Source organism: Myodes glareolus, chromosome 7 (genome assembly GCF_982192425.1).
Source record: "Myodes glareolus chromosome 7, mMyoGla1.1, whole genome shotgun sequence".
Classification (NCBI taxonomy): Eukaryota; Metazoa; Chordata; class Mammalia; order Rodentia; family Cricetidae; genus Myodes; species Myodes glareolus.
This window is the reverse complement of record NC_142032.1, coordinates 64,593,838-64,619,740: the sequence shown is the minus strand read 5'-3', so window position 1 is coordinate 64,619,740 and position 25,903 is coordinate 64,593,838. Positions and strand designations below refer to the sequence as shown.

The following is a 25,903-nucleotide window of genomic DNA, read 5'->3' as shown; positions in this document are numbered from 1 at the left end:
CTGTAGTGGAGAAGGCTGGGCTGGTGTGTACACTTACAGAGAATCCACAGAGATGGTGGACTGACGGTTATGTGGACAGCACCCTTTACTATTGTCAAGGGGCTGAATGGAGTCAGATCTTTGGCCCCCTACTCTTCCTAGCCCTACACAGGTAACTCCTGGTTCCTGCTTCTCCTGGGAATTTCCCAGAGGAGAAGGTGGGACTATTGAGTGACCCGCTTAAGGCTGAGGTAAAGACCATCCAGCCTGGCCCCTTTCTCACTGTGCTGGCTCAGGGGTGACAGCAGCCTGCAGATGGCCCCATCCCCACCTTTCCTACCTGTGCCAGGGTCACCTGACATCAGGGAAGTCCAAGCTGGATGTGGACAGTAGCCATCACCCTTGTGTCCGATGCCCCTGCCTCCCCTCCTGCCTATTACCTCCAGGAGGGGCATCTTAAAAGGCGGGGCTGGGAGCCTTCCTCAGAGGCCATCCACGGCTGGAATTACATCCTGTCTCCCATTATGACCAATAAATCCCAAGCAATCTTTTTTCTCCTCATAGTTTTTAGGGTTACATAAATTTCACCTGTGCAATTTTTTCATGCTTGAATATATTACAGAATGCCACTTCTGCCGCGGGAGCTAATTGATAATGTGATTTGTTATGTTGCTGGGACATAATTCAGAAAGTTATTTTAACGCCTTTGATACATGGAATAGCACTCACTGTTTAATATTTCTCACATGAGCAGACACGGTGTGAGGTGAAGAATGTGATACTGCAGATGAAATATTTTCAGAAGCTTTTATTCTTGTTGTTTGGGTGTGTGCCAACGTCTTTGTAGAGGAAGACTCATATTTCCAGTACAGCTCAGATTTGAATTTATCCCCTGGTCATTAGTTAGCGCTGCGTTTTTTTCTAATTCTGGAACAAGTATGCATATTTGTTTTTAAAAGGAAAAGAATCAAACAAAATAGAGGAGAATCACACATAACCCTTCCAATGCCATTGGAGATGTTCATTTGACATATTTGTGTGCCGGGTTAAGTTTAGATCTACTGAAGCCAGAAAACAATGTGCAGCCCCCACGCCCATCCCGCACTGTTGATGGTTGGTTTCAGGCACCTGACTTCAAGTGAGGTTGGGAATAAAGAGGGGAAAATTCCACAATTCAGCAGCTCGAGACAAGCTGCACACTGTTCTGTGTAGCTTGTGAATGTGGTCACTGTCATGAGGTATGATGTCATAGCGTCCCACCTAGGTGACTCTTGCTATATGCTACCTGCCTGCTAGGCTTGGGCCACCATCTCAGGTGTCAGATCCACTGTCCTGGAATCTCAGGACTTGTTCTCTCGGCTAATAGAACAAAGCACAAGTCTGTGGCACAGGAGAGCAGGAGAACATAAAAGGGAACCCATCTCCAGCAGAGACTGATTTTGGTATTCTCTGGCAACAGCTCTTGCGTTCTCCCACATTCCCCTCTGGTGTTTGGTCTGTCTGTGGTTTTCTTTTAATCCCAGCCTTCAGGATAAAAGGCTTCAGTCCCTCACCCCCCTTCCCCAGTGGTGACACTTTGCATAGCAAGCAGAGACAGGCACCAGTCCTAGGTGTTGGTGAGGTCATCATGCTTCTGTCCTATGTAGTAGCTGCTATATTGCCTCCTGTGCAGGTGGGTGTCACTGCCACAGTCAAGATGCAAATGGGGCTGTCACCAGGCTTCCTGCTGCTGTTCCCAGATCTGTCCCTGTGCTCTGGCAAGCCTGACTCACTGGTCTCTATACGTTGCTATTTGATAATGTTATCTAATGAAATCTTGTAACTTTTGACAGGGGCTTCTATTTCCCAGCAGGGACCCTCCAGGTCCATCTAGGTGACTATATCGATGACTTGTGTTTTGTTTCTGTTTTTAGTATAAGAATGAGTGCTACAGTCAGTTCTGAGGTATTCCCCAAGGCCCATATGCCAGAAACTTGGTTCCCAGGGTAGTGCTGTGGGAGACTGGTTCCGGTTAAGAAGGGGTTATTTAGGTCTTTGGGTTTGTAGGACCCCAGCCTCCGTTCCGTTTACCTCCTGGCTATAGAGCGGGCGGCTCTACTTACCACAGTCCCCACCATGCCGCACTGCCTCTTCATAGGCTCAGAGCAAGACTGGGAGCCAGAATCAGCCTACATCCTTTGTCACAGTGAGGGGACACTGTCCACACTGTGATATGACGTGGATGGTGTCTTCCGCTTACTGAAGGACTTTTGTGCTATTTCTGGTGTTTGGTCATCACGAGCAAGGCTGATCTGAACACTCTGGTATATGTATGCGGGTTGGGGAATGAAACACCTCTTCTCAGGGACAAAGAAGTATCCAAGACTACATTCAGGGCTGAGGAAGGGTTTTCAGGTTTTGTTTTGTATAGGCCTCTCCTGGCATGGTAGCAGTGTTGTGTGGCATTGACTGCATTGTGTTTTGACAGCTATTTTAGTAGATATTAATTTGTGCTTTGTTAAACACAATTTTCAATCACAAGTGTCCTGACCCAGGAAGTCTTGGCATTAGTCCCTCTGTGCACAGCCAGGAGCAAGGAGAGACGAGCACACACTAGCAAGGTACAGGGGCTCTGAACAGGTGTGGCGCTCTGGAGAGGCACCCGGCTGTCAAGAATGCCTCCTGCAGACCCTGTTGTTCCCTTAGGTGACATTTCCCCCAGGGAGATCCATCTGACACCAGTTCTTTAGAGACAGCTCTGGGCCTCACAAGGCTTAGGATGAGGAACAGTTAGCCCTGCACCCTTTGCTTTCACAGTTCTATTTCAGAACAAAAAAAGAGCCCCACTTCCGAGATGGTCTGTGTGTCCCCGCCCCCAAGAGCTGGTATCCAGAAGTCAGCACCTGTTGTGAGATTTGAAAAGGTGGTTGTTTGGGGCCCGGCTTCGAGAGTGACTGAGATTTAACAGGGTCGTGGTGTAGACCCTATGACTGGATCCTAGTGGATTTACAAAAAGAAGGACAGAGACCAGGGAAGGTGAACTCCCTGCCTCTCACTGTCACATGTGTGCAGCACCTTGGGACACAGAACTCTTGTCAGCAGGAAGGCCCTTGCTGGATGCAATCCCCTGGGCCACCAGAACCATGAGGCGAAATGACCCTCTGCACTTTCTGTAGCGTGTGTCATTAGCAGAGAAAATGGGAAATAGCTCCACCCTGACCCCTTAGCAGAGGCGGCAGTCAGGGAAGCTCACGAAACACGCTGGGACTTCAAGCTTCTGCCCTACAGACTGCTCTTTGCCCCCACTTTCCTGGCCAGAGAGCCAGAAGGGGCAAAGAGGCCCCACAGATGGGCTTTGTAGTCCATGGCTGAAAGCACCCTCCAGGATCACATGGACCATCCTTGATGACCCTATCAGGAAAAGCCTGTTGGGAACTGTACAAGGATCATGTCGAGGATGGGTATTTCCCCAAGAGCCCTCGCACAGCAGTCAGGAGAGCAGGGGGCAGGAGGACCATACAAGTCTCCAGAGGTGTGTGGGGTGAATGTGGTGGCCCTTAGCTCACACAAGGATAGAGTCCTTCTGTCAGCTTTGATGGAGTCCGAATTGTGCTGGTGATCATAGCCAGACGCCCCAGTTCCTGTCCTGGACCTCCAGAAACACACCACGCATTTAGTTACATGTAAAGTTTAGTCGTTTACTAAAACACTGAAGCAGAAAACAAACTTGCGGGCTAAAGAGAACAAGCAGGAGCGTAGGTGGTATACCCACCAACAGCTGTCTTCTCAGGACACACATCAGGCTGTGTCAATGCTGGGGTGAACCCCAGAAAGTGAAGGAAAAGTCCTGAGTGGGGAGGCTCCTCGGAGGGTTGGAGCTAGGGACAGTGGCCCCACAGATTCCGGGATTTAGCTCACACGATGGCTTGGTGAGGCAGTCCGTACAGAACTAAGCTGAGGGTCGTGGGGCGTGGCTCTTCCCTGGAAGCCTGGGGAACCTCATCTGTGGAGCAGGAGACACAAGCTGTAAACCCCAGAGCTCTCTGGCAGCAGCCTGGGTCCCGCCAGGATGTCCAGCCTCACCAAGGGCCTGGTACCAGGGAGAGGAGAGCATCAGGGAGCAGGTTGGTGCTTCTGGCTGCAAGGGACCATGAGTTCTCCCTGCAGGCTGACCACAACAGCCTCGCTACCTCCCGCTCCTCAGTGCTGTCAAGTGTAGACGCTACGGTGGTCTGGTTTTGTGGTTGTCAATGACGGTACCAGAACGTGATCACATCTGATCACAAGTCTACTCCCCTGGACTTCCTGAAACATCTTAAAGCTGGAGACTGGCCTCATAGCTTCCTCTGTGAAGCCCAGAGGCACCCCTACTCTGGGCAGGATGACTCACAGGCATAAGCATCATTTGGTCCCTTCCTTCCACACACATGCTTGGGCCCCTCTGTGATGACAGGAACTAAAGACCACCACTGACAGCGGTGGTCGTGAGGCCTGCATGGTTTGCTCTTTCTCTGTTTATGGCAAAGCAGCACGCTGGTCACTCTGGAGAACAGAAGGACGGGGCAGAGTCATGCCCAGTCCTGTTTCTGGCTTGTTAGGAAGGAGTGCCAGGCTTCACCACCTTTGTCCACCTCTCTGGTCCCTCTTCTTTTACTTGACTGCTCAGCTGCTTGCTCTTACTTATTCTCACAAATGTATTCATTCAATCCCTAGATCACAGCTTCATTCATTCATTCGTCCCTCCCCTACTCCTTCCCTCACGAATACACTCACATGTTCACTCTTCAGCCACTCATTCACTGTTCATTCATTCATTCGTCCCTCCCTTCTTACCTCCCTCCCTCCTTCACTCACAAATACACTCACATGTTCACCCCGTTCACTCTTCAGCCACTCATTCACTCTTCCGAACTCATTTACACATTCAGCTCCCCTCTTCCCTGGCAGCTGCATCCCAGGCACCGGAGAGCACACGATTTCTCAGAAGTTAATCTCCTACTGAGTTGTATCGAATGTATTTCAGATTCCTCAATTTTCAGCCCTCCCAGGATAAATCTCTGTGACTTATGCTCTGTTTCCACTTTAGTGTATTTGCTAAATGCAATTAGCTAGAGTTTTATCTGATTTTTTTTAACACTAGTATCCACATGTAAAATTTATCTGCAAATTCTTTCACCGCAGCTGGCGCCTCTTGGTACAAGGTTTGTTTGAAGGATGGTTAGGTGGAGTTTGTCTTCTGTAGAACAGGCAACATCCTCCAGTCCTGCCTGAAGCTTTACCCTACCCCCCACCCCCGCCCCAGACTAGAGGCTGTGAAATTTTACTGGGGCAGGAGATGCAAATAGGGTGATCCTCCTGGCTCTAGCAGGACACACCCCCAATCTGGGAGTTCCTCCTCCTAGATGTTTTCTTGTCTTGGCTTAGGGAGACCTTGTGGCTGCATGGAGTCCATGGGCCAGGCAGCCTAGGTGGCCAAGTTCCCAGAGTCCTCTCTCTGGGCAGAGAGAAAGTGCAGGGACCACCCAGGTCTCTCCATCTCTTCTTAGAGAGTACAGCTGAGCTCTTTTGCTTACCCTCCCCCTCTCTCCCTTCCTCCCTCTCTTCCTTCCTTCCTCCTTCCCTCTCTGTCTCTCTCTGTGTGTCTGTCTCTCTCTCTGTGTCTGTCTCTCTGTCTCTCTCTCTGTGTCTGTCTCTCTCTCTCTCTCTCTCTCTCTCTCTCTCTCTCTCTCTCTCTCTCTCTCTCTCTGCTCTTGTTTAGCCCCAGCTCACCCAGAGACTGAGCAGATTACATTGGCTTCTCCACAAGAACAATGCTTATTGGTTCATGCCCTCTCCCTCCTTCACTCCTACCTCCTTCCCTCCCTCTTCCTCTCCTTTTCTTTCATGAAGTGGGGAGCACCCTATCCCTGAGGGCAGATACAAGGTAACCACATCACACAGACATGCAAATGGAAGGGTGGTGCGGGAGAATTATCTGTATTCTGTCAATCATATTTTAATAAAACGCTGATTGGCCAGGCAGGCAGTATAGGCAGGAAAACCAGACAGGAAGTAGGGGTGGAGCAAAGAGACTGGGAGTATTCTAGGAAGCTCCCTCTGCCAGTTCTGCCCAGACCACCGGAGAGGAAAGATGTAAGCTGCCCAGCTGAAAAAGGTACTGAGCCATTATGGCTAACATAGATAATGATAATGGATTAATATAAGTTACAAGGACTAATAAGTAGCCTGACCTAATGGGCCAATCAGTTTATAATCTTATGGAGTCTTGTGTGTGATTTTCTTTGGGCTTGCCGGCTGTGGGGTACCAGGCGGGACAGATACCCCAACAAGCCAGCCAGGCCTCATGTTACAGAAGGGCAGTCTCTGCCTTACCTTGGTTAATGGTTTCATTGCCTAGCCTCTGAATGAGACGAACTGTTTTCCCAAGTGGCTTGCCAAATGCTAGCAGGTCTAGGACAGAAAAAAAGACCCTTCAGGTGGGTTATGGACACACTTGGCAGGCTCCTAGCAAAAGCCCAAGAAGACTTTGGGATAGCCAGGGTGCCCACTCACTATCCCATAGGATGGTGGCCCTCAGTGCGTTGTCCTGCAGCAGCGTGGGCCATTGGTTAGCCACAATGCTCTCAACCCCTACCAGGCTCAGAAGGATGGCGGTCTCGATGGGCTTCTCCAAGGACAGTTGTGATGTGCTGTGGGGATACACAGACTGGTACCAAGGGACCGGTGGCCCTCCCTCCATCCTTTCCTACACCAGCTGCTCTCAATCTCACACGCAAAAGTTAAATGCCATTTAACAGGAAATAGCATTCTTTGAGTATTGTCAAATCCATCCGGTAACAGCTTCTAGTCCTAGCTTGGAGCCCGCCAGCAGTGGACTTGATAACATGAGGTGGAAGGTTTTGACCAACCAGCTCTGGTCGTCCACCCATCCCAGGGGTGAGCTGAGCTGTACCAGCACTTGCTCATAACACCCTCTTCCCCATCCATAGGCTCCTGATGACACAAGGACACTAAGTACCTCTTGTTCTCTGAGGAATCTGTCTTCCGCTTCCGGCTCTCAGAGGACCTGGTCAAGTCCAGCAGGACCATCATCTGGCAATCTGCAGGACACAGTGAGGCTCCTCAGTGGCCACCCACACCATCACTAGACCCCCATGGGCACTGTACTCTGACTAATTAGCCTGAGGCTTGGACTCTCAACAGGCATTTTTTCAGGTACCCAGTGAGTGCACACAGGAAATAGGAAACTATAGGGAAAAGGCACTCAGGGCCACCCCTAATTCTTCCTAGCATAAGCAGCTCTACTCCCCCATCACTTATGGAAGCTTCTGGGATTCCATACTGGTGTAGAGAGAGGAGAGAGGAGAGAGAGAGGAGAGAGAGAGAGAGAGAGAGAGAGAGAGAGAGAGAGAGAGAGAGCCTCACCTCAGTACTTACCTGCGGTGTTGTGTGGTATAAGAAGCTGGCTCTGAAGAGGGGCTGCTGGCCAAACGTACCCTTGCACTATTAGAGGATTTGGATGCTGACCAAACCCTCAGTTTGCTGTGGATGTGAGTTGATCCCCAGTGTTTGAGTATGAGTGGGCCCCCTGGAGAGGCATGCACATGGAGACAAGCGGCAGCGTGTGGTTCTGGCGTGACAACCTACAGGACCGACACGGACCCAGAGGCAAAGGTTGTTCTTGTTCCTGAGCCCTGAGATGGGCTTTGGCAACTGTCCCCAAGGGGAAAGTGTCCATCTGTGAAGGGACATGGCCTCCTGGGAACAGTGGACACTAGAAAGGACTACAGCACATGCCTCATGTGTCCCCTACTTTATGTGAATTAGTCCTTCTAAGAGGACTTTCTCCATCACTGGGACAAGAAATGTCTTCTGAGTGTTTCTGGTGATGGGGCTTCTGCTCACTCCACTCGCATCTGATTGGTGCATGCACGTGGAAGTAGACTTGGTCAGCACATGCCATGGTGGACACGGGTGTCTTGGTGTGGAAAGAGTATTCAGGCAGCTGCTGTGTAAACCTGTGAGCCACCATATGGCTCACGAGGGAGGACGGGGCATCTCTGAGGTCCTGGAAAGGCTTAACTATTGGCTATGCAAGGCGGCTGACCCTGAGCAGACCAGGGAAAGCAGCCTCCTGTGAGTGGGGATAAGACCTTGGAGTATCTGGGAAGAATATGGACACACCAGAGAGGTCTGTGGCCATGCTGCTGAGATGGCTGTGGACCACAGAGACCAGCACACTGCAGCACATTCTCCATGGGTCTGAACACCAAGCCTGCTGTCCTGGAGTGCTGTGTGTTGTCAGGGCCGTGTCGGTATGGCCTTGCTGGCGAGGTGCCTGTGAGCACTCCGTCCATCACCTGGTACTGCGTCCTCTACCTGCTCTCTGAACCCCTTCGGTTCCCTGGGATGTCTGGGTACAGCACTTCTGGGACTCATTGGCCTCCTGGGCCTGTTGTCAGTAGACACACAGAGAGAACAAGGCTCCCAAAACACCCATGTTCAGACTGGAAGGGTTCTGGTATCTACCAGACCAGCCATAGAAGGTGACACTTCACAACTGACTCTTATGTGGGGCGGGGTCTGGAGGTCTCAACAGGGGTCCTCTGCATATAAGGAGGTGCTAAGGGTAACCAGGGCAGATAGTGGCCCTGTGGCTGCCTTACCGCTGTTGGAAGGAGTACAGGGACTGGTTTCAGATAAGTAGAGGACAGGCTAGGATAGGGTGCTATGCCCTCCTGAAGCAGCGCGCGCCTTGGACTCTGGATCAAGAAGCAACAGTCCTGGCTGAGGCTGCCGATGTGGAACGGGTCTCACCTTGCAGATCCATGGCTACCAGTCTTTCCACTACCAGGCGGGACAGGAAGCTGCCCTCCATCCCGTAGAAGAAAAAGCCTCGGCAGCTGTCCAGTACCTGCTCCCAGTCAGTCTGGCTGCACAGGGTGAAAACAGTGGTGTGATCACACATCTGGGCTGGGGCATGCATCTGCAAGCCCCTCCTCCAGATCTGTTTGTCCAGCAGGGAGCTTCCCCGGCCACCCGCACAGAACCCTTTGTGCTGCCGTGGGGCCCAGATTATTTTTGTTTCCTCAGTGTATAGCTGGCCTCAGACGGACATCCCCACTGAGAATGGTAGTTTAGGAACAAACGTGCATCTCAAGCCAGTCAGTGGGTCTGGCTCTGGGAAGTACTATAGTACCTCTAATATGGGAGAGAGGAACTAGGTAGGGTCTTCATCACCCTCCCTGTCCTACCTCTACTCCAGCCCCAGACAGCCTAATTCCTCTCCCCCTGTACCAACTGGCTTGGCTCCCTCTGACCCAGTTCCATACGCATCAAGGGAAAGATGACAGAAGGCATGCCCCACAGGGGCCAGCGACATGGAGTTACCTAACCCTATGCTAGTAGTATTACCTTCTTTGGGTGGTTTTGCCTGAAGGGAACCTGAGGTCACCTGGGGTGGATCACATGTGGGCGAGTGACCCTGGGATTAGAACAGCTTCCCTTGTCTAGTGCTGTGCCTGGGGTTCTACAGAGCAGATCCAGCCAGCAGGGAAGGAGTCACAGGAGGGCACCAGCCTCTTTAGTCAGCGTTTGGAGACCCAGGTCCCAACCTTGGAATGCTGTGGCTTCCCAGATGCCCCGTCCAACGTGCAGTGTAAGTCTCTCGGAACTTCTCCAGGATTTCCTGGGTTATGGAAACGGGGCTCAGCTCCTCTGCTGCAGCAAGAATTGAAAGAGACAGGCCATGGCTTCCTCATCAGAGCATGAGGGGTGGGGCCCTGTGCCACTGGGATTGGACAGAGGCTGGGGAGGAGAGTGTTCAGTGCAGGTGGGAGGGTTGGTGCCTCAGCTTTCCTCTTTAGATGGAGGAACTGGCAGAGGATAAGCCGTCGGAAGAGAAGAATAACGGGGGGGGGGGTGAGAAGGAAGAGAGGAGGAGGCCCCAAACCCAAAGCATTTAGAGTATCAAGGTGGTCAGTTTGTGTTCAGACCCGAGGCTCCAAGGCCACTTGAGGTGATTTCCGTATATCCATGAGAGCAGCTGGCACAAGGCCTAGGTGGCCTTGGCCTATATGCCAAGGGCCCTGTGATGCTCTCACCTTTGCCGTGGGCCTCCTCATAAGGGTCCACGACAACTGGGTCCGAGTCAAGGACAAGATCAAGAACCAAAGCAGAGTCCTGGGGGCCGTGAGTACCCAGCAAAGGATACACTTGATAGTGTCTGCGTCGATTAGGATGCACTCTGGTGGGATGACCCGGATTATGGTACTCTGCAACACAGAGAGAGGCGTCAACACCTGGGCCACCAGCTAGGCCTTGGCGGATCTGAGCGGAGCAAGGGGCCCCTGGGCTCCCACCCACCTACCTTCGCGCCTTTCTTTCCTGGGCTCTTCTTCTTGAACTCCTTGCTTTTGATCTCTTTCTTCACACTGCCTTCTGTGGAAGACAAAGACAAGTGTCATGTGTCAACAGGCACGCAACACTGTGAAGGCACTAGGTGCTGCTCAGATCAGATTTTGAATTTCGCGACTCTGAAAGGTTGAGAACCATTGATTCCCATTTTTGTCATGTCCACACACAAAGCTTTCCAGGCCCAAGAACGACCAGCCCCAAGGCTTCAAGGCGCCCATTTCTGATCACTGACCTCTCACACAAGGAACTCACCAGAATGCCTGTAGTATTTGGGCCCCTGATGGTTCCAGGGTCTCTGCACAGAGACTTATAGCCTGTGTCTTTCCTATGCTCAGCTGGGACAGTGAGCCGTTCTTTCCAGAGGTTACGTGTGAATGGCTCTGTCCCACACTGTGACCATCTTCACCCTTTTCCACCCTTTGCCTTCCACTCCCTTTTCTGTCTTCCAGGGTGGGGCTTCCACAGGCAGTGGGGTTGAGACATAGGTCTGGCTCTCTGCCACCCTCATTTTGCCAAGGACACTTCTCAGGGGCACACTAAGGGGGTGACTTCTGTTAGAGTCAGCTTGCACTTCACACAGGCCCTCAGATGCCTCTCAGTCTTGCGCTTCCTGAGGCCTTTATCCTTACCAAGTAGCTACTTATTTGCTTTCTAAGAGGAAACCAATTTGCCTTTTCTAGAATTTTCCAGAAATGAGGCATCTGCTGTGTGCCCTCTTTTGAATCTTTCTCTGGGCATAAGTCTCCTCACTGATGATATGTTACCGTGTGTCATTCATCCAAGAGGCTGTTCAAATGACCATCAAGAGCCTGTTCAGTTGTGGGGGTCAGAGGAAGACCTTAAATGAATGAGAAAATGGCAAAGTCCATCCCATACCCCAATGTAAGACTCGAAAAGAAACGGCTAAACCTTTCTCTAGTCCATGTTTGGATATTGGTAGTGTGTTAACTAAAGTCCACCATGGCTTTCTGTAGTGATATTTCATTTGTATTTTAAGAAATAAAGCTTGCCTGAAGTTCAGAGAGTGAAAACAGCTGCCCTGGTCAGCCTTACAGACCAGGCAGTGGTAACACACACCTTCAGTCCCAGTAGCCACACTAGTAGCCATAGAAACCAGGTGGTAGTGTTGCACGCCGTTAATCCTAGCCCTAAAGAGGAATAGAAGATGGGAGGAGACAGCTCTCACACTCAGTCTCATTCTGAGATTTCAGGAGGCAGAATCACCATTTCAGACTGAGGTAGAGGTAAGAGCCAGTGGTTGGCTGTTTTGCTTTTCTGACCATTAGATTGAACCCAATTTCTGTCTCTGGGTTTCTATTAATCATGCTAAACTTTCTCCCTCCAGTAAGTTACAGTCTGAGGACTTTTCCTCCACTACCACTCCTCCCGAGGTTAGCCGATTTGTTTAGCTCTTCATAATAATGTTGCCTCCTTGTTTATCAGCCTGTAATAACCCATCCCCTTGTCCAGCTGTATGCAATAACCCTGCCACTCTGTAACAAACATGCTGAGCTTCCAGCAAGGTCCTTTGGCTTCTCCATCAGGGAGCCCAGTCCACCCAATTGTCACAGCTTCTCTCTCTCTCTCTCTCTCTCTCTCTCTCTCTCTCTCTCTCTCTCTCTCTGTGTGTGTGTGTGTGTGTGTGTGTGTGTGTGTGTGTGTGTGTGTGTGTGATATCTTCATTCCCTAACTGGTCCCAGTCAGTTCAAGTCCCCAGAACTGTGCAAGGACAAGGTTTGGGCTGTCACGGGGAGTTGTATGACCGAAGAGCGTTTCTGTCTACACATGCCTTCGCATTTCTTGTATAAAGACCTAGGAGAGGGGTGCATGTATCACCTGTGGGCCAGCGTGTAACTTTTTATGACCCCCCGACCATATCCCAGGGTGGCTCTCCTGCGTGCCCTCCCAGCAACAGCAGCAGTCCCGCCAACAGTGGGTAAGCATCTGCCTCTGCTTCTTCCCCACTACACAGAACAGCGGATCTTTTCATTTAATTATTATTTAAAAGTTTTAATTTAATCATTCATTCTTTATGTGAATTGGGAAACACGATTGGTACATGGCAGGCCACTCTGAAGCACATATACACTGGACTAGTGGAGCTGAGCCTGTTTGTTCACACCACACACTCCCATTGCTGCTGCTCGGCAGAATCTCCTAAGCCAGTTAGCCACTTAAAAATAAGAACCAAAAACCAAAAGAAACACGGCATTGCATTAGCCACCATCATCATGTCACCCAACTGAGCTCTCAAACTTTCTCCTGCAACTAGGATTTTGTGTCCTTGGCCAGCAGATCCCTGCTCCAGCCCCTGCCTGTCCTTTTCTCTCTGCTGTGGAGCTCAACTTTCTGAGATTCCCAGGATCAACGGCATAGTGCATGCTTGCTGTCTGTACGCGGCACACGGCCCACCAGGCTCATCCATGTTGTCTTAAAGCAAGACCTCCTTCTTCTCTAAGCTGAAGAGTGCCCTGTTGTGTAGATACGGTCCATCTTCTGTAACCTAGGGATGGACACTTAGGCTGCTGTGAATGGGAATGCCCCGGACTTGGGAGAACAGGTGTTCCTTCACCTTGCCGACCCCATTTCCTCTGATGGACACCCACTGTATCTGCCCACCGTTCCAAACTCGCTCATCCACTGCTCAGCCCTGGGCATGGAGGCCTCCAGTCCTCACACTCCACACCGGCCTGCTCAGCTGCAGCCGCCCTAGCTGCTGTGGACGTGTGTGGAGTTTCGTGTGTGCCTCCCACAGTCTGCTTCTTCCCCCACTCCCCACCGATCTTGAGTGAACGCCGGGACTTGGGTTGTTCTTCATGTTTGCTTGAGGCTTTAGTTACATTTTGCCATCCCCCTTTGAGGGACACTGCCCTGTATCAGTTACGGCATAGGGCCCTGGCAGAGCCTGCATCGTCACTCCCGCAGCTCTTGCTCTGGTCTTACCATGCCTGTTGGGAAATCCCACAAGTATTGCTCTTATTTCTTTTCACTCAAGTGCTTTCTCAAAGATATATATATATATATATATATATATATATATATATATATATATATATATATATTTAAGATTTATTTATTATGTATACAGTGTTCTGGCTGTATGTATACCTACATGCCAGAAGAGGGCACCAGATCTCATTTCAGATGGGTGTGAACCACCATGTGGGTACTGGGAATTGAACTCAGGACCTCTGGAAGAGGTCTTAACCAGTGCTCTTAACCGCTAAGCCATCTCTCCAGCCCCTCTCAAAGATATTTTAAACAGATTTTGTTTGTTTGTTTGTTTGTTTATTTGAGACAGGGTTTCTCCGTGGCTTTGGAGCCTGTCCTGGAACTAGCTCCTGTAGACCAGGCTGGCCTCAAACTCACAGAGATCTGTCTGCCTCTGCCTCCTGAGTGCTGGGATTAAAGGCCTGCACCACCACCACCCAGCTTTGTTTTAAATGAAAAGCTATCATCCCCTTGCTCCATGGCTGCTTGTTTCTTTCCCTGACCTGTGGGTCACTGTTGCTGGTCTCACTTCCACTGGCCTCCATGGGGTCCTCTGTAAGTTTTTTTTAAACAGTTGTCACCTCTCGCTTTGTTGTCCCCAAGTTTCTCAGCTTTTCCTTCAGGCTCCTAGCTGCATGTCTTCTGCCCGGGAGCCTCCTGGGTTTTTCCAGTGTTCTTGCTCATGTTTGAGTCACAAGCCTCTAAGAAGCTCCTGGGTCAGGTGTGCTGGTTTGAAAGAAAATGGCCCCCAAAGGGAGTGGCACTATTAGGAGGTGTGGCCTTGTGGAGTAGGTGTGGTCTTGTTGGGGGAAGTGTGTCACTGTGAAGGCGGGCTTTGAGGTCTCACACATGTTCAAGATATCACCCATAGTGTCTCACACCACTTCCTGCTGCCTATTAGTTAAGATGTAGGACCCTCAGCTCCTGCTCCAGCACCATGTCTGCCTGCATGCCACCATATCACACCATGATGATAATGGACTTAACCTCTGGAAATGTTAGCCAGTCCCATTAAATCTTTTTCTCTTACAAGAGTTGCTATGGTCATGATGTCTCTCCAGGGCAATAGAAACCCTAACTAAGACAGCATCTTTTTCCTCTCTCTTAGAGGATGTTGCATCCTGGGTTGCTTACTTCCTCTTTTCCGGTTTCTCGACATCTTGGTTGGAAGAATATGGCTTGTATTATTTTATCTGGAGTAGCAACACAAGTCTAATAGGTTTCTAACTTTATTTGGTATTTATTGATTACTGACTGCTTTTCACTTTTTGCAGTCCTGGGTTTATAACCAAGGGCTTTGTTGACGCTGGGTGAATGCTCTATCGCTGAGCCATATTTTCAGCTCCAATTTGCTGCTTACTGATGTACAACATGAATTCCAAAGTGGCAGGATGCCCTAGGAACAGTTTGAAGGACTTTCACGGACTGGAGTATCTTGCAGTCTCACAGGTGATAATCCCCCAAATCCTTGTTTTCTGCCTTGCCCAGGCCTGACTCAGGGTCTGCTTTCCCCCACTGCCCCCTCAACATCTAACCAAACGATTCTGGGTGTCAATTTTTTTTATCAGCAGGATTCTTCTTTGCTGTGTGGTAACATGGACTCAAGTGGGCTTTCCATTCACCGCACCAAGTGTCTATTCTGGAACTGATTTTGAAAGAATAAAGGCCAAGGAAAATGTTAAAACACTTGGCAATTGTTTGCAGGGCTGGCTATGGAACCCAGGGCCTTGTACATGCTGGTCAATACTCCACACTGGGCTGCACCCCCAGCACCTTGCTCCTTACCTTTTGACAGGAGTTAACAATGTTTTATCTGAAACGTAATTTCAAAATTCCCATTCTGAGATTATGCATTACTATGGCTAAGACATGACTCACCTAGCTCCTCCTTGTGGAGACGATTCCATAGCATCTGGAGAGAAAATTCTCTTGACAGGGAGGTGACCTCACTGAGCATGGAAAGCCCCTCAAGGGGCAACTCGAGGAGGAGCTTGTCTACGATCAGGATCAAGTACTCGGGGTTAGGCTGCCCTGCGGAACGGAAACGACAGAAGCTCAAACACGAGAAAGACTAGCTCTTGGGGCAGGACAGACTCTAGAGCCTGGGCTTCATCACTCCAAGCCCTGACTTCGTGTCTAGGTAACTGGCCTGGTGGCGGCTGTCCCCGGCATGGAGATACGAGGGAAAAGGGCGGCCCCAGTCCAGCTTGCAGATGCACAGCTGCACTGATGGAGCACTAGGGTCCCTGAGGCAGCCGCTGGTTTGGATGCCGCTGGTTTGGTTTGAGATCAAGCTCACGGTGTGGACCTGGGCAGAGCCCAGACTTAGTGGCACACCTTAGAGGAGGCTACCTCTTAGGACACCTGACTCCTAAGGCAGGACGGGTAAAGTCCAGGCTGGTGAAAACTCCTCCCAGAGGACTTCTCAAACAGTGAGTCCTTCAGAGCATCCTGGAAGGAAGGCTCGCTCTCCTGACCCAAACGGTGGCCTCTCGCTGCCCACAGATGTGTGCCACAGACTGACGAGGACTGCCACTCTGCCTGCAGTGATGCTGGTACCCAGAGGTGGGGCCACAGACACTTCAGCTGTATTTTCTTAATTTTCAGAACCAGAGCAGGTTTGCCTGAAACCCAGCAGTGACTCTTTGTGTTTTTAATCCTGGGAATGGAATGCAGGGCAGAGACTCAGTCTAGGAGCGAGGGCTCACAGCATGGCCAGCCTGCCCACAGAGTGTGAAACCTGCACTCACCCGATTGAGGACCCAGGGACTGACCAGCCTGCCCACAGAGTGGGAAGCCTACACACCCCAGGTTGAGGCAGTAATTCTGAACCACCTCCCTTCTTCCCAATTCAGGTCTAACCCATTCGCAATTTGCAGATCTTGTGGTGCTTACTACGTCATAGCAATATGACCAGCTTGACTTGGGAGGAGCCTTGTGGCTTTTTTGAGGGGAAGGAGGACAAGCAGCCATCTCCTTGGCCTTCTGTCAATAATTCTTTGTGGGGATAGAAAAGCAGACAACACTTAAGATAGGAAATTGCCTTTTAAAGAAGAAGTTAGTAAAATCACAGAAGTAGCCAAGATGGCACCCACTCGACCTCCCTGCCAGGAGTTATGCAGCACCCTAACACCAAATACTTACAAGTTTGGGGATGAATAATTTTGAACATAATTATATTGACTGTCCTTTTAATACCCAATATTGACATGTAAAAACATGAGAATTGGTTTCTTATATTAAGTTCAATTAATATTATAAATATTTAAATTGCATTTTTAATTGGCAGAATAAATAAAATGCCACATTACGCTATAATAAAAAAGAGCATCCTCCCATTCTTTTCAGCAGGAATCAAACCTGGAGGGCTGTGCTAAAGATATCCACAGACAGTGCCCCCAGCAGAGACCACATATGGGTACCAGGTGAATGGGACAGAGTCCCTTCCCATGGCTGCCTCTGATGAGCTCCCTAAGGCAGGGCGACAATGCCCATCTTTCCTAGCAACACCAGCAGACTGTCACCAGAGCCACCTCCTCCCTCCTGGCCAGGGTAGCGAGGGCTGGGTTCAGCACCATTGCTCTTGACTATAGGCGCTGTGTGTGTGTCAAGGAGTGACCATCTTCCCAGAAAAGGCAGGGTGGCTCTGCTGTTTGATAACCCCTTTCAGTGAGCAATCAGTCTCCGTGCCCAGCACCTTCTAGGGCAGTGGTCCTCAACCTGTGGGTCGAGACCCCTTTGGGGACCAAATGACTCTTCATAGGGGTTGCCTGAGATCATCGGAAAACATGGTCTCATTTATATTACGATTCATAACTGTAGCAAAATGACAGTTGTAAAAAGTAGCAATGAAAATAATTTTATGGCTGGGGTTACCACAACACGAGGTCACTGCATTAGGAAGGCTGAGAACCACTGATTTACGACCTTTCACCTCGCCTTGGGTAATTGTGTTCTGGGGACCTCAAGGAGCCTGGGTAGCACTTGGGTGTGGGTCTTGTTTGGGTATGGAACCTGTGACTCTTGACCCACCTAGGCTGTTCCTGATGGGAGGGCGAGTAGCCACACAGGCTCCTCAGGTACCAGCGGTGGCCTGTGGGTCTGCTCCTGCCACTCACCTAAAGGGAGAGAGAGCTTCCTTTCTTTGTCTTTGGCTCTGTTTCTCCCTGCATCCGCCACTGACATTGTCATCTGTGTTCTGAAATTCAGAGCGACTGTGTTCAGACTTTAGAAAGCACAGGGAGATATTCAAAGACTATGAGAGGCCCCACCAGCCTGTTGCTCAGTCAATGATCGCTGCTTTGTTTTGTTTCTTAAAGGCATAGCTGGTCTCGCAATACAGCTCTCTCTGGCCCACAGCTCTCTGTGTAAACCAGGCTGGCCTCGAACTCACAGAGATCCACCTGCCTCTGCCTCCTGAGTGCTGGGATTGAAGCCGTGTGCTACCACACCCAGCAATCACTGAGGGCCATTTCTTTACCAGGAGAGTTTCACAGAGTGTCAACAGACAGGGACGTCACAGTGGGCTCCTGCTGCTGGAGAAGAAGGCCGCCTCCCCCTTCCACCTGCCTTCTTTTCTTTCAGAATGAATGCTGAGCCTGAGTCTGGGGACTTGCTAGTTCTCCTACACCATCCTCGGAGCAGGAGGTCAGTAGGGCAGGGGCAGCAGCAGCGGTTGCAGCAGCTGGATTCCTGCCTATAAAACCCACAGAATAGCCAGGCTCTTAGGTTTGTCCTTAGCAGGGACCGGGCACTCAGAGACCAGTTTCCATGTGGAGGGAGATCTCAGGACCCAGCTCTGGCTTTCTACCCATCACAGCTGGTTACTCGGCTCACACTGGTACTTTGCTGTCCAGATCTGGAGTCGGAGCTGACCTTTCCTGGGGCTCTGGGAAGATTCTGGTTACTGTGGGACTTGTAGCCCATGGACAACAGTCTCTAGCTCCTGCTTCAGCTAGGGACAACTGCCCATCACCTGGTGACAGGAAGCTGGCTGCTCCTGGGAACTTTCAGAGGAAAGGACATGTTGATACCTGACATCTGGGAAGGTGAACAGGGGGGCGATGGGCTTCATGTATTCCTCCATGTACTCTAGGATGTTATTCAGCCTCTGCACACATGGGTCTCGATCCTCATCATTCAAGGTGTCCAATTTCTGTCCCAACCCAAAACATAGCCTATTGTTCAGGGGTGTCTACATAGGACTTCCCACCAAACTGGGAAAACCCCAGGGAAAGAACTGAGCTTCAGCTCTTCCAGATAGAGCATTGGCATGCCTTGGTCCTTCTCAGCACAGCGCTCCCAGTGGTTTTCTGGAGACCATCCTGACATCTCAGCCCTGTCCTTGTCCTCTGCTGACACTATGGAGTATCCCAGTGGTAGGGATAGGTCCAGGACAGCTAACCCCACGCTCTGCAGAGAAGAGGTAACCAGGTACCTTTGCTGGGGCCAGACCCAACTTAAGGAGTCAGGAGAGCTCCTCACCTTTCCCAGGGCTTCACCTTAATCCCCTTGAGAACTGGGTCCAGAACCCTGCCCAAGCCAAGACTTGGAAGCCTGAATTTCCCTAGAATGGACCTCAGTCTGCAGATGGAGCCTTAGACTTCAAGGGTTTGGGTTCAGGGTCATATCTTTGCTGTGTACCTGGGTCTCTGTCTGCTTCTGCATCCACTGGACCATGGTCAACAGTTCCAAGAAGATAGTTCGACTCATAGTCACCCGCATTACCTTGCAGTGACCTGTAGAGACACACCCACGGGCTTTACAGGGCTCAGAGCAGAGCTGTGTGTGAACAAGGGGAGATGGAAGAGTCCCTGGGGACATATTCAACTTTGATGTCTCAGAGGCGAGGTGTGTGATGGAAAGGTCTTCACATGGCCTTCCCCATTCCTCCCTGGGCAGCACAGGGACTGGTACCCAGAAAGTTCAGGCAGAGGCAAAGCACAGTGGTCATTGATAGGGGGAACTCTCGGGAGGCAGGACTCCTTTGGATCCCTTAGAAACATGTGATGATTCTATTTTCTTTTCTATCCTGGGCTCAGCCTTCCCTTAGCCCTGCATCTGGAAGTGAGAGGTCCTTCTGTGTGGTACGAGGGGGGGGGGAGGAGGAGTTCTCACAGCCACCGTACCCCATCTGTAGTCAATGGGAGCAGACCTGCTCACACCCAAGCTTACCGCCCACTGAGATCGTTTTCCCCTTGGGTGCAGGCATGAACTTTGGTTTCTCAAAGGCGGCACCATACAGACAGGACCTGCAGGTAGAATGAAGGTCACCAGCTCATTCCCAGAGGAGGTAAACAGCAAGGCACATGGGTCTCAGGAGTCCATCGAGACAATCTGCACTTGGCACCCAATAGGTACCTTTCCTTATTTCCTTTGCCAGGCAGAGGCCCATGAATCAGTCTATATAACCTAAGTAAGACTTGAAATTACCAAAAACCCAGCAGCGTAGGCATACACAGACCTAACAGAAAGACCCTGTATGGGCACAGATTACAGAGCGCCTCCATCCCGATATAGTCCCCGTCATCACGGAAATTCACCCTGGCCTTTCCCAAGAGGGTCGGAAGAGGACTTCCCTTGTCTCTGGATTGAACGAGTGCTCACGCCTGACAAGTGGGCTAGCTGAGTCTGCCCAGCACGCTTTCTAGATGGCCCAGTCTGCCTCAGGACAGGAGCTGAGGTGGGGCGAGCTTGCTATGCCCATGCCTCCTTGCCGCGCTGCTCAACACGGTAGAGATTTACAACGATGGGGAGGGGAGACCTCACCTGTCTGGTGAATGCTGCAGAAAGAGGATCCGGAACATGGGTGGGATCTCATTCATGAAGGTGAAATGCTGATCTGTGACACAGAGGCTCTGCCATGCCTGTGTGTGACAGGGGGAAAAATCACTCAGGACTCAGGGCCACGGCTCTCTCCCAGGTGGTTTGGGCTGTGAAATGCATTACGACCACAAGGGGGCAGCAGAGGCATGAGAAGTTTACAGGCTCCTCTAAAATGTCCAGCTTGGCTTGCTGGTGTGGTTTCCAGAAACCTTAAAACATTTCTTCAATACGGTCCTAACTGCAGGGTGGTGGTAGTGCACACCTTTAATCCCAGCACTGGGGATGCAGAGGTAGGCCAATCTTTGCTAGTTCGAGGCCAACCTGTCTACAGAACTAGTTCCAGGACAGCAACAGCCAGGGCTAACAAAGAAATCCTGTCTCAAACAAAACAAAATAAAAATGGGGTCCTTACTGCTTCTTCCAGCTTAATTGAAGGCATCCCCCTAGTTTTGAGTCTGCAGGCTGCTGACCCAGCTTGGGGTCGGTTTACTCCAGACCTCCAGTTCTGCTCCCTGAGAGTACTGTACATGGATAATCTGAGTAATCCTAGACACTGCACACTTCATGGTCTCCGCAGCCAGCATGGGCCCTGGGAAGTCTCCTGGGATCTCCTGTGTGAGCTACTAATGGTCATGGCTTCAAGGTAGAACTTTGAGTTTGCAAAACTGCAACTGTTTCTTAGAAAACTTTTTGTCAAAGAATAAGCACCAGGGAGTCATGTAGCTCCTACGTGAAACACCTGGTGGATTTTCCCCCAATGGCTGTTCCCACACGGCAGGTGAAGAGACAGGCAGTGCTGTTACCCCTGGCTCCTCCATAGCGAGGCTGTGAACAGATTTCTATGGGTGGAGGTTTGCTTTCCTGCCTGGTTATTGGCCACGTCAGGAATGTGGGCAGCCTTTGCTGTGTAGGTTCCAAACTCTCCTTGCTGCAGGGTGCTCTGTTGTGTGAGCGCACCCTGCTTGTGGTGCTTTGAATAAGAATGGCCCCAGGGACTTAACTGTTTGAATCCTTGGTTCCAGTGGGTAGGATTAGGAGATGAGGCCTTGTTGGAGGAGGCACACTACTGGATGTGGGCTTTGAGGGTTTGAAATCACACAGGTGAGCTCCCAGCTACCTGTTCTAATGTCATGTCTGCCTGTCACCATGTTCCTGCCGTGATGGTCATGGACTCTCGCCCTCTGGAGTCATGATCCTCCAATGAAATGCTTTCTTTTATAAGTTGCTTTGGTCCTGGTGTTTTTGCCATGGCAATAGAAAAGTAACTGAGACAAGGCTGCTGGTGTCCAGGGCCTGGTGGGTTTTTGCCACATCGACACATTTGGGCAGGGTATGAGGGATGACACCCAGGGGCTGGTGGTATCTCCGGGTTGTCTTGTAGAGCTAGCTTGTGCCGCACTTGCTGTGTGGATGCTGGGGAGAGGGAGTCTAACGTTCCCTGCAAGAATTGTAGTTTGGCCTGCTGCTCCATTTGTTTCTGTAGAGGGGGTGTGTGTGTGTCACTGGGTGGACAGTGAATTCTTGCTAAGCTGACCCCTGTGTCCTTTTGAGGTATCCTTACATCTCTAGTAACACAGTGCACCATGTCTGATCATCCGACCTTTAACCTTTCTGTCCTCATGTATAAAGTTCTGTCTCTAAGTAGTTGCATTGGGAGTCTGTGGTCCTTTCTTTTTAAATCTAGCCTCATTCTTGGTCTCAGACACAGAGACTAACACGCACATATATCGGGTGTATAGCCACTGCTGTACTGCTCTTTATGAACAGAACCCCCGGGTTCTATAGTCCACTTGCTCTCTTTTGAGTTGATTTGGGTTCTTTCCTGCTATTTTGATGCACATTATTTTAGTGGCTCTACTAGGGACTATGGCTGTCACCATAGACTTGTGAATCACATCACTGCTCTGGTGGTCCCAGGACCTTAGGATCTTAAATTCTCCTCCTTCCTCCTGCTCCTTGTACTCCTTTTAGCGCCATGATTTGACTCAAGCTGGACAGGATGGATGCTGGGCTCTGGCCTCAGCCACAGTACCTGTTTTGGGTGTTGTGACCTCCTCTCAACTCTGCAGACCGACCTGTTTGTTCACAGTCCCGTATGGGCTGTTTTCCTAGCGTCTTTTAGTTTCCCTTCTTCTGTCTGGTACTATCTTGGTTTCTCAGTATCTAAAAATGCCCCTATTTTCTTTCATGCCCCTCTGAAGGCCACATACCACTCTTTCTGACTGCCGGGGGGATTGCCTGAGTAGAACGCTGCTAACCTGACCCAGAGTTCTCACTGCTCTGAGGTATGCAGGGAGGGTTTTTCATGGGGTTTGTGCTGGGGTAGGATTGCCTGAATTTCTGAAGTCTGTAGTTGTCACTAGTGCAGGGATACTCTCTTTCTCATTCCTATATGTTTGGTCCCCATCCTGGTAAAGCTAAACACACATCAACTCTTCCTCCAGGTCCAGCATCTAGGTCAGTGGCCTCCCTGCTCAGCTCCTGGCTACCCTTGAACGTGACCCCTCTGTTCCCTTCTCTTCCAAGACCCAAGGAGGCTGGGTTTTCCATCTCAGGGGCTGGGCCCTGGTTCTCAGGGGTAACTTCACCCCCATCAATGATGCCTGGAGCTGTTTCAAGGAAGTACTACGGTGGGATCTTAGAGCTGTCACAGAATGCCCCCAGTGTCCTTATTGGTACAAGATGTACCTCATACAACAGAGAAAGAGCCAGTCTGGAGTCTCAAAAGCATCCTCGGGAAGGGAAAATGTCTGGGCCACCTCCGAGGAGGACCAAGAGGCATCCAGGAGTGAGGAGGAATGAAAGTGGTTCGGCCAGGCCACCCTCATCATCCATTCTGTCAGCGGCTGGGGAAATGTTATCACAGTTTTTCTTGACACACTTGGTCAGAGCACAGACGAAACTGGCTAGTCACTGGACTTCACCAAGATCTGGGTGTTGTGGAACATTCCTTTATGCTGTGTGAAGGTATGTCACTGTGACTGGTTTAATAAAAAGCTAAACGGCCAATAGCTAGGCAGGATTTTCAGGGCAGAGTTATGAGGAGATGCCAGTCAGATGCAGAGGAAGCATGGCATGGAGGGGATGAGGTAACAAGCCACGAGTCACGTGGCAGCGCATCGATGAATAGAAATGGGTTAATTTAAGTTATAAGAGCTAGTTAGGAAGAAGCCTAAGCTATCAGATGAGCATTCCTAATTAATAATAAGTCTACGTGTCATTATTTGCAACCTTGCGGTCCTGATGAAAAGGTCTGACTACACCTAGGCTCCCCTGGGGCAAGTGGGGGAAGGAACTGCAATTCTCTCAGCTTTCTTGTCCTTGTACCCACAGCACATGAGGCTCAGAGAGGTTGTGTGGTCCCCCAGACCCACACAGCTAGAAGGGGTAAGGTAAGCGTCACTTAGAAGCTGTCCTCTTAGCGGTCAGCGAGTGAGCTCAGAGGCCTACAGACCACAGGAGCACCTCCGCAGGCTCCTTTGCCCTTTACCCTGGAAGTGGCGGCCAGCCTCTGCTCCACGCTGGCAAACAGGCTGGTGGAGGTCCTGCCCTGCTGCCTCAGCCGCCGGTGGAGCTGCAGCAGGGCCGCCAGCTGGGAGCTGCTGGTGTTGTCCGTGGCCGTGAGCAGGACATCCCGCATCATCTCTGAGGTTGAACAGCTCTGGAACGGAGCAGAGAGGGGTGGTGTGTGCAGTGGGAAAGGGCTGAGGGTGACGGAGCCTCGAGTGGGCATCTGGGAGTCTGTGTGGGTCACCTTCTGCTGGACCTCTGTCCACCGTTATGCCAGCTTGCAGGGGGCAGTACCCTCCACCATGGAGACTTGGGGTGCAGGGTGAGCACAGCGTGTGTTAGCAGAGCTACAAGAACAGGTACCTGGCTAGCTTCCACTGCTTGAGGACGAGCATAGCCTAAGATTCAGAGAACAAGGAGGGTCTCTTCTTCTTTCAGCTACAGGGCCACCCCGGCCCTGTCTAAGGGAGAGCAGCATAGCTGCCTGGTACTTACGGACAAGGGGACAGACAAGGACCTTTTTGGAGCTGTGCAGAGGAGGTCCATACCTGTGACAGTGACAGGAACTGGCAGGTGGTTATGGGATCCAGGGTGCCAATACACTCCACCATCTCTAAGCTGGCAGTGGCTGCGATGTCCAGAAGGCTGCTGCTCAGGGCGGCTTGCAAACACTGCAGCAGTACTTCCGATGTCTGAGCCAGGAACCTCTGGGCCAACACCACCCTCTTCTGCGGGCAGTGCAAAGCTCAAGCTAAGGCCGGCCCTTCAGGCAGAGGCCATCAGACTACCGCGGGGAGTGCTGCGTACCTTCAGACCCTCACCCTTCCGGTTTTGTTCCTTGGGGGCTTCCTTCAAGGTTGTCGAGTCCCTGGAGGTGGTCTCTGCCTTCCTGTCCTCTGTGTCTGTCTCCGGCTCCAGAGACCGCAGGCTGCTCTGCTTAGTACCTACCTACAGTGAACACCATATGGTAAGAGGGGAAACACAAACGCCAGGGAAGGGGAAGATGGTAGGGATCAGTAGGTCCTGGAAGTTGCCAGTGCTCAGGAGTCATGGGTTTGGGCATCAATGGTGTTGCCAGTTTGATGGGAACTGAGAGGCAGTCTCTCAATGGCCCACATACAGAGTGGGAGAAAAGTCAGGCATTGGGTGTCAGTGCTGCCAAAACCCACCAGGCCCTGGCCACCAGCAGCCTTAACAGATCCCCAAGGACAGTGATCATGCGTGAGCTCGGGCTACTGATCGGGAACAGACGCCTGCGACAGTACAGTAGCCTCAGAGTTAGACATGCCACTGAGCGCCATCGAGCCGATCAAGGGAGACACCACAGTGGCATTGGGGAGATGAACTTGGAGACCAAGAGTTCTCCACATGAAACTTAGCAGGCTTCATGGGGATGCGCTTAGAGGAAAGAGCGTGCCTGGAAAACAAGAAGGAAACTCAGAAGGAGGGGGGTAAGCTTTGGTGGCAGGAAACTGGACGGTAGCAGCCAGGCATAGCCAAGGAAGAGGAAAAGGAACAAATGCAGAGGCGGGGACTCCGGGGTCTGGGAGGAAGTAGGTGTGCTTCCTGGAGTCCCTGAACTCCACACCGCCATCATTACATGTCTAGAGACAGTGGTCCCCACTGTATTACAGATGAAGACCCTAACTCAGGACAGACAGCTGTGGGGCTTCTACTTCTGCATCTCAAGCCTCTGACTTTGTGACCTGGGTAGGAGCTACAAACGTCTGCTCACCCAGTGTGGGTCTTATTGGTTTCATGCTGTCTATACCCTAAGGATTCAGCACAAACAACCCCAGGTTCTAAGCCAAGGGCTTCAGAGGCAGCTGGCTGGGAGCTTCTCTGGGTTCTGAGTCCTGGGCCATGGCTTGCTACACTGGGTTGTGAGGGCGAATCCCACAGGGGTTTGTCTGCTAGGCATTCTGGCTTGTCTGTTGAGGCTGGAGCCATCTTGGAGTAGAAGTGTCTCTGTTCAGGCTCTGAGGAAGGGGACTAGGGATAGGCAGGCTTGCAAGAGCTGTTACCAGGCTTCTGAATTTAGTGAGTGTTTCTGTCAGAGAATCCAGCCCTAAGAGAGGGTGGGCCCTGGGAGGATCAGAGGAAATGGTGACATTTGCCTTTCTCGGAGATTTCCCGGGCCGTGCAGTATATAGGGGGCCATAGAGGCAGACAACACCCATCCTGGTGCATCTTAGCATGGAGG

The 25,903-nt window shown here is 51.0% G+C and overlaps 1 protein-coding gene across 1 annotated transcript in view; it reads right to left on the bottom strand.

Moving 5' to 3' along the window:
* Positions 1-3,630: 3,630 nt before the first annotated feature.
* The window catches only part of Cfap46 (cilia and flagella associated protein 46), an 86,612-nt gene continuing 64,339 nt past the window's right edge, over positions 3,631-25,903 (bottom strand). Inside the window, exons 43-60 of the mRNA XM_087908309.1 lie at positions 24,508-24,648; positions 24,249-24,428; positions 23,681-23,851; positions 20,134-20,231; positions 19,540-19,616; positions 19,009-19,103; positions 18,399-18,520; positions 17,484-17,563; positions 15,244-15,396; positions 10,328-10,398; positions 10,172-10,232; positions 10,062-10,097; positions 9,573-9,675; positions 8,776-8,891; positions 6,977-7,058; positions 6,511-6,647; positions 6,331-6,408; positions 3,631-3,961 (exon numbers count right to left, since the gene is read on the bottom strand). Of these exons, the coding sequence (XP_087764435.1) occupies positions 3,873-3,961; positions 6,331-6,408; positions 6,511-6,647; positions 6,977-7,058; positions 8,776-8,891; positions 9,573-9,675; positions 10,062-10,097; positions 10,172-10,232; positions 10,328-10,398; positions 15,244-15,396; positions 17,484-17,563; positions 18,399-18,520; positions 19,009-19,103; positions 19,540-19,616; positions 20,134-20,231; positions 23,681-23,851; positions 24,249-24,428; positions 24,508-24,648 (1,890 nt within the window). The 3' untranslated portion in view covers positions 3,631-3,872. The remainder of the gene's footprint in view (positions 3,962-6,330; positions 6,409-6,510; positions 6,648-6,976; positions 7,059-8,775; positions 8,892-9,572; positions 9,676-10,061; positions 10,098-10,171; positions 10,233-10,327; positions 10,399-15,243; positions 15,397-17,483; positions 17,564-18,398; positions 18,521-19,008; positions 19,104-19,539; positions 19,617-20,133; positions 20,232-23,680; positions 23,852-24,248; positions 24,429-24,507; positions 24,649-25,903) is intronic.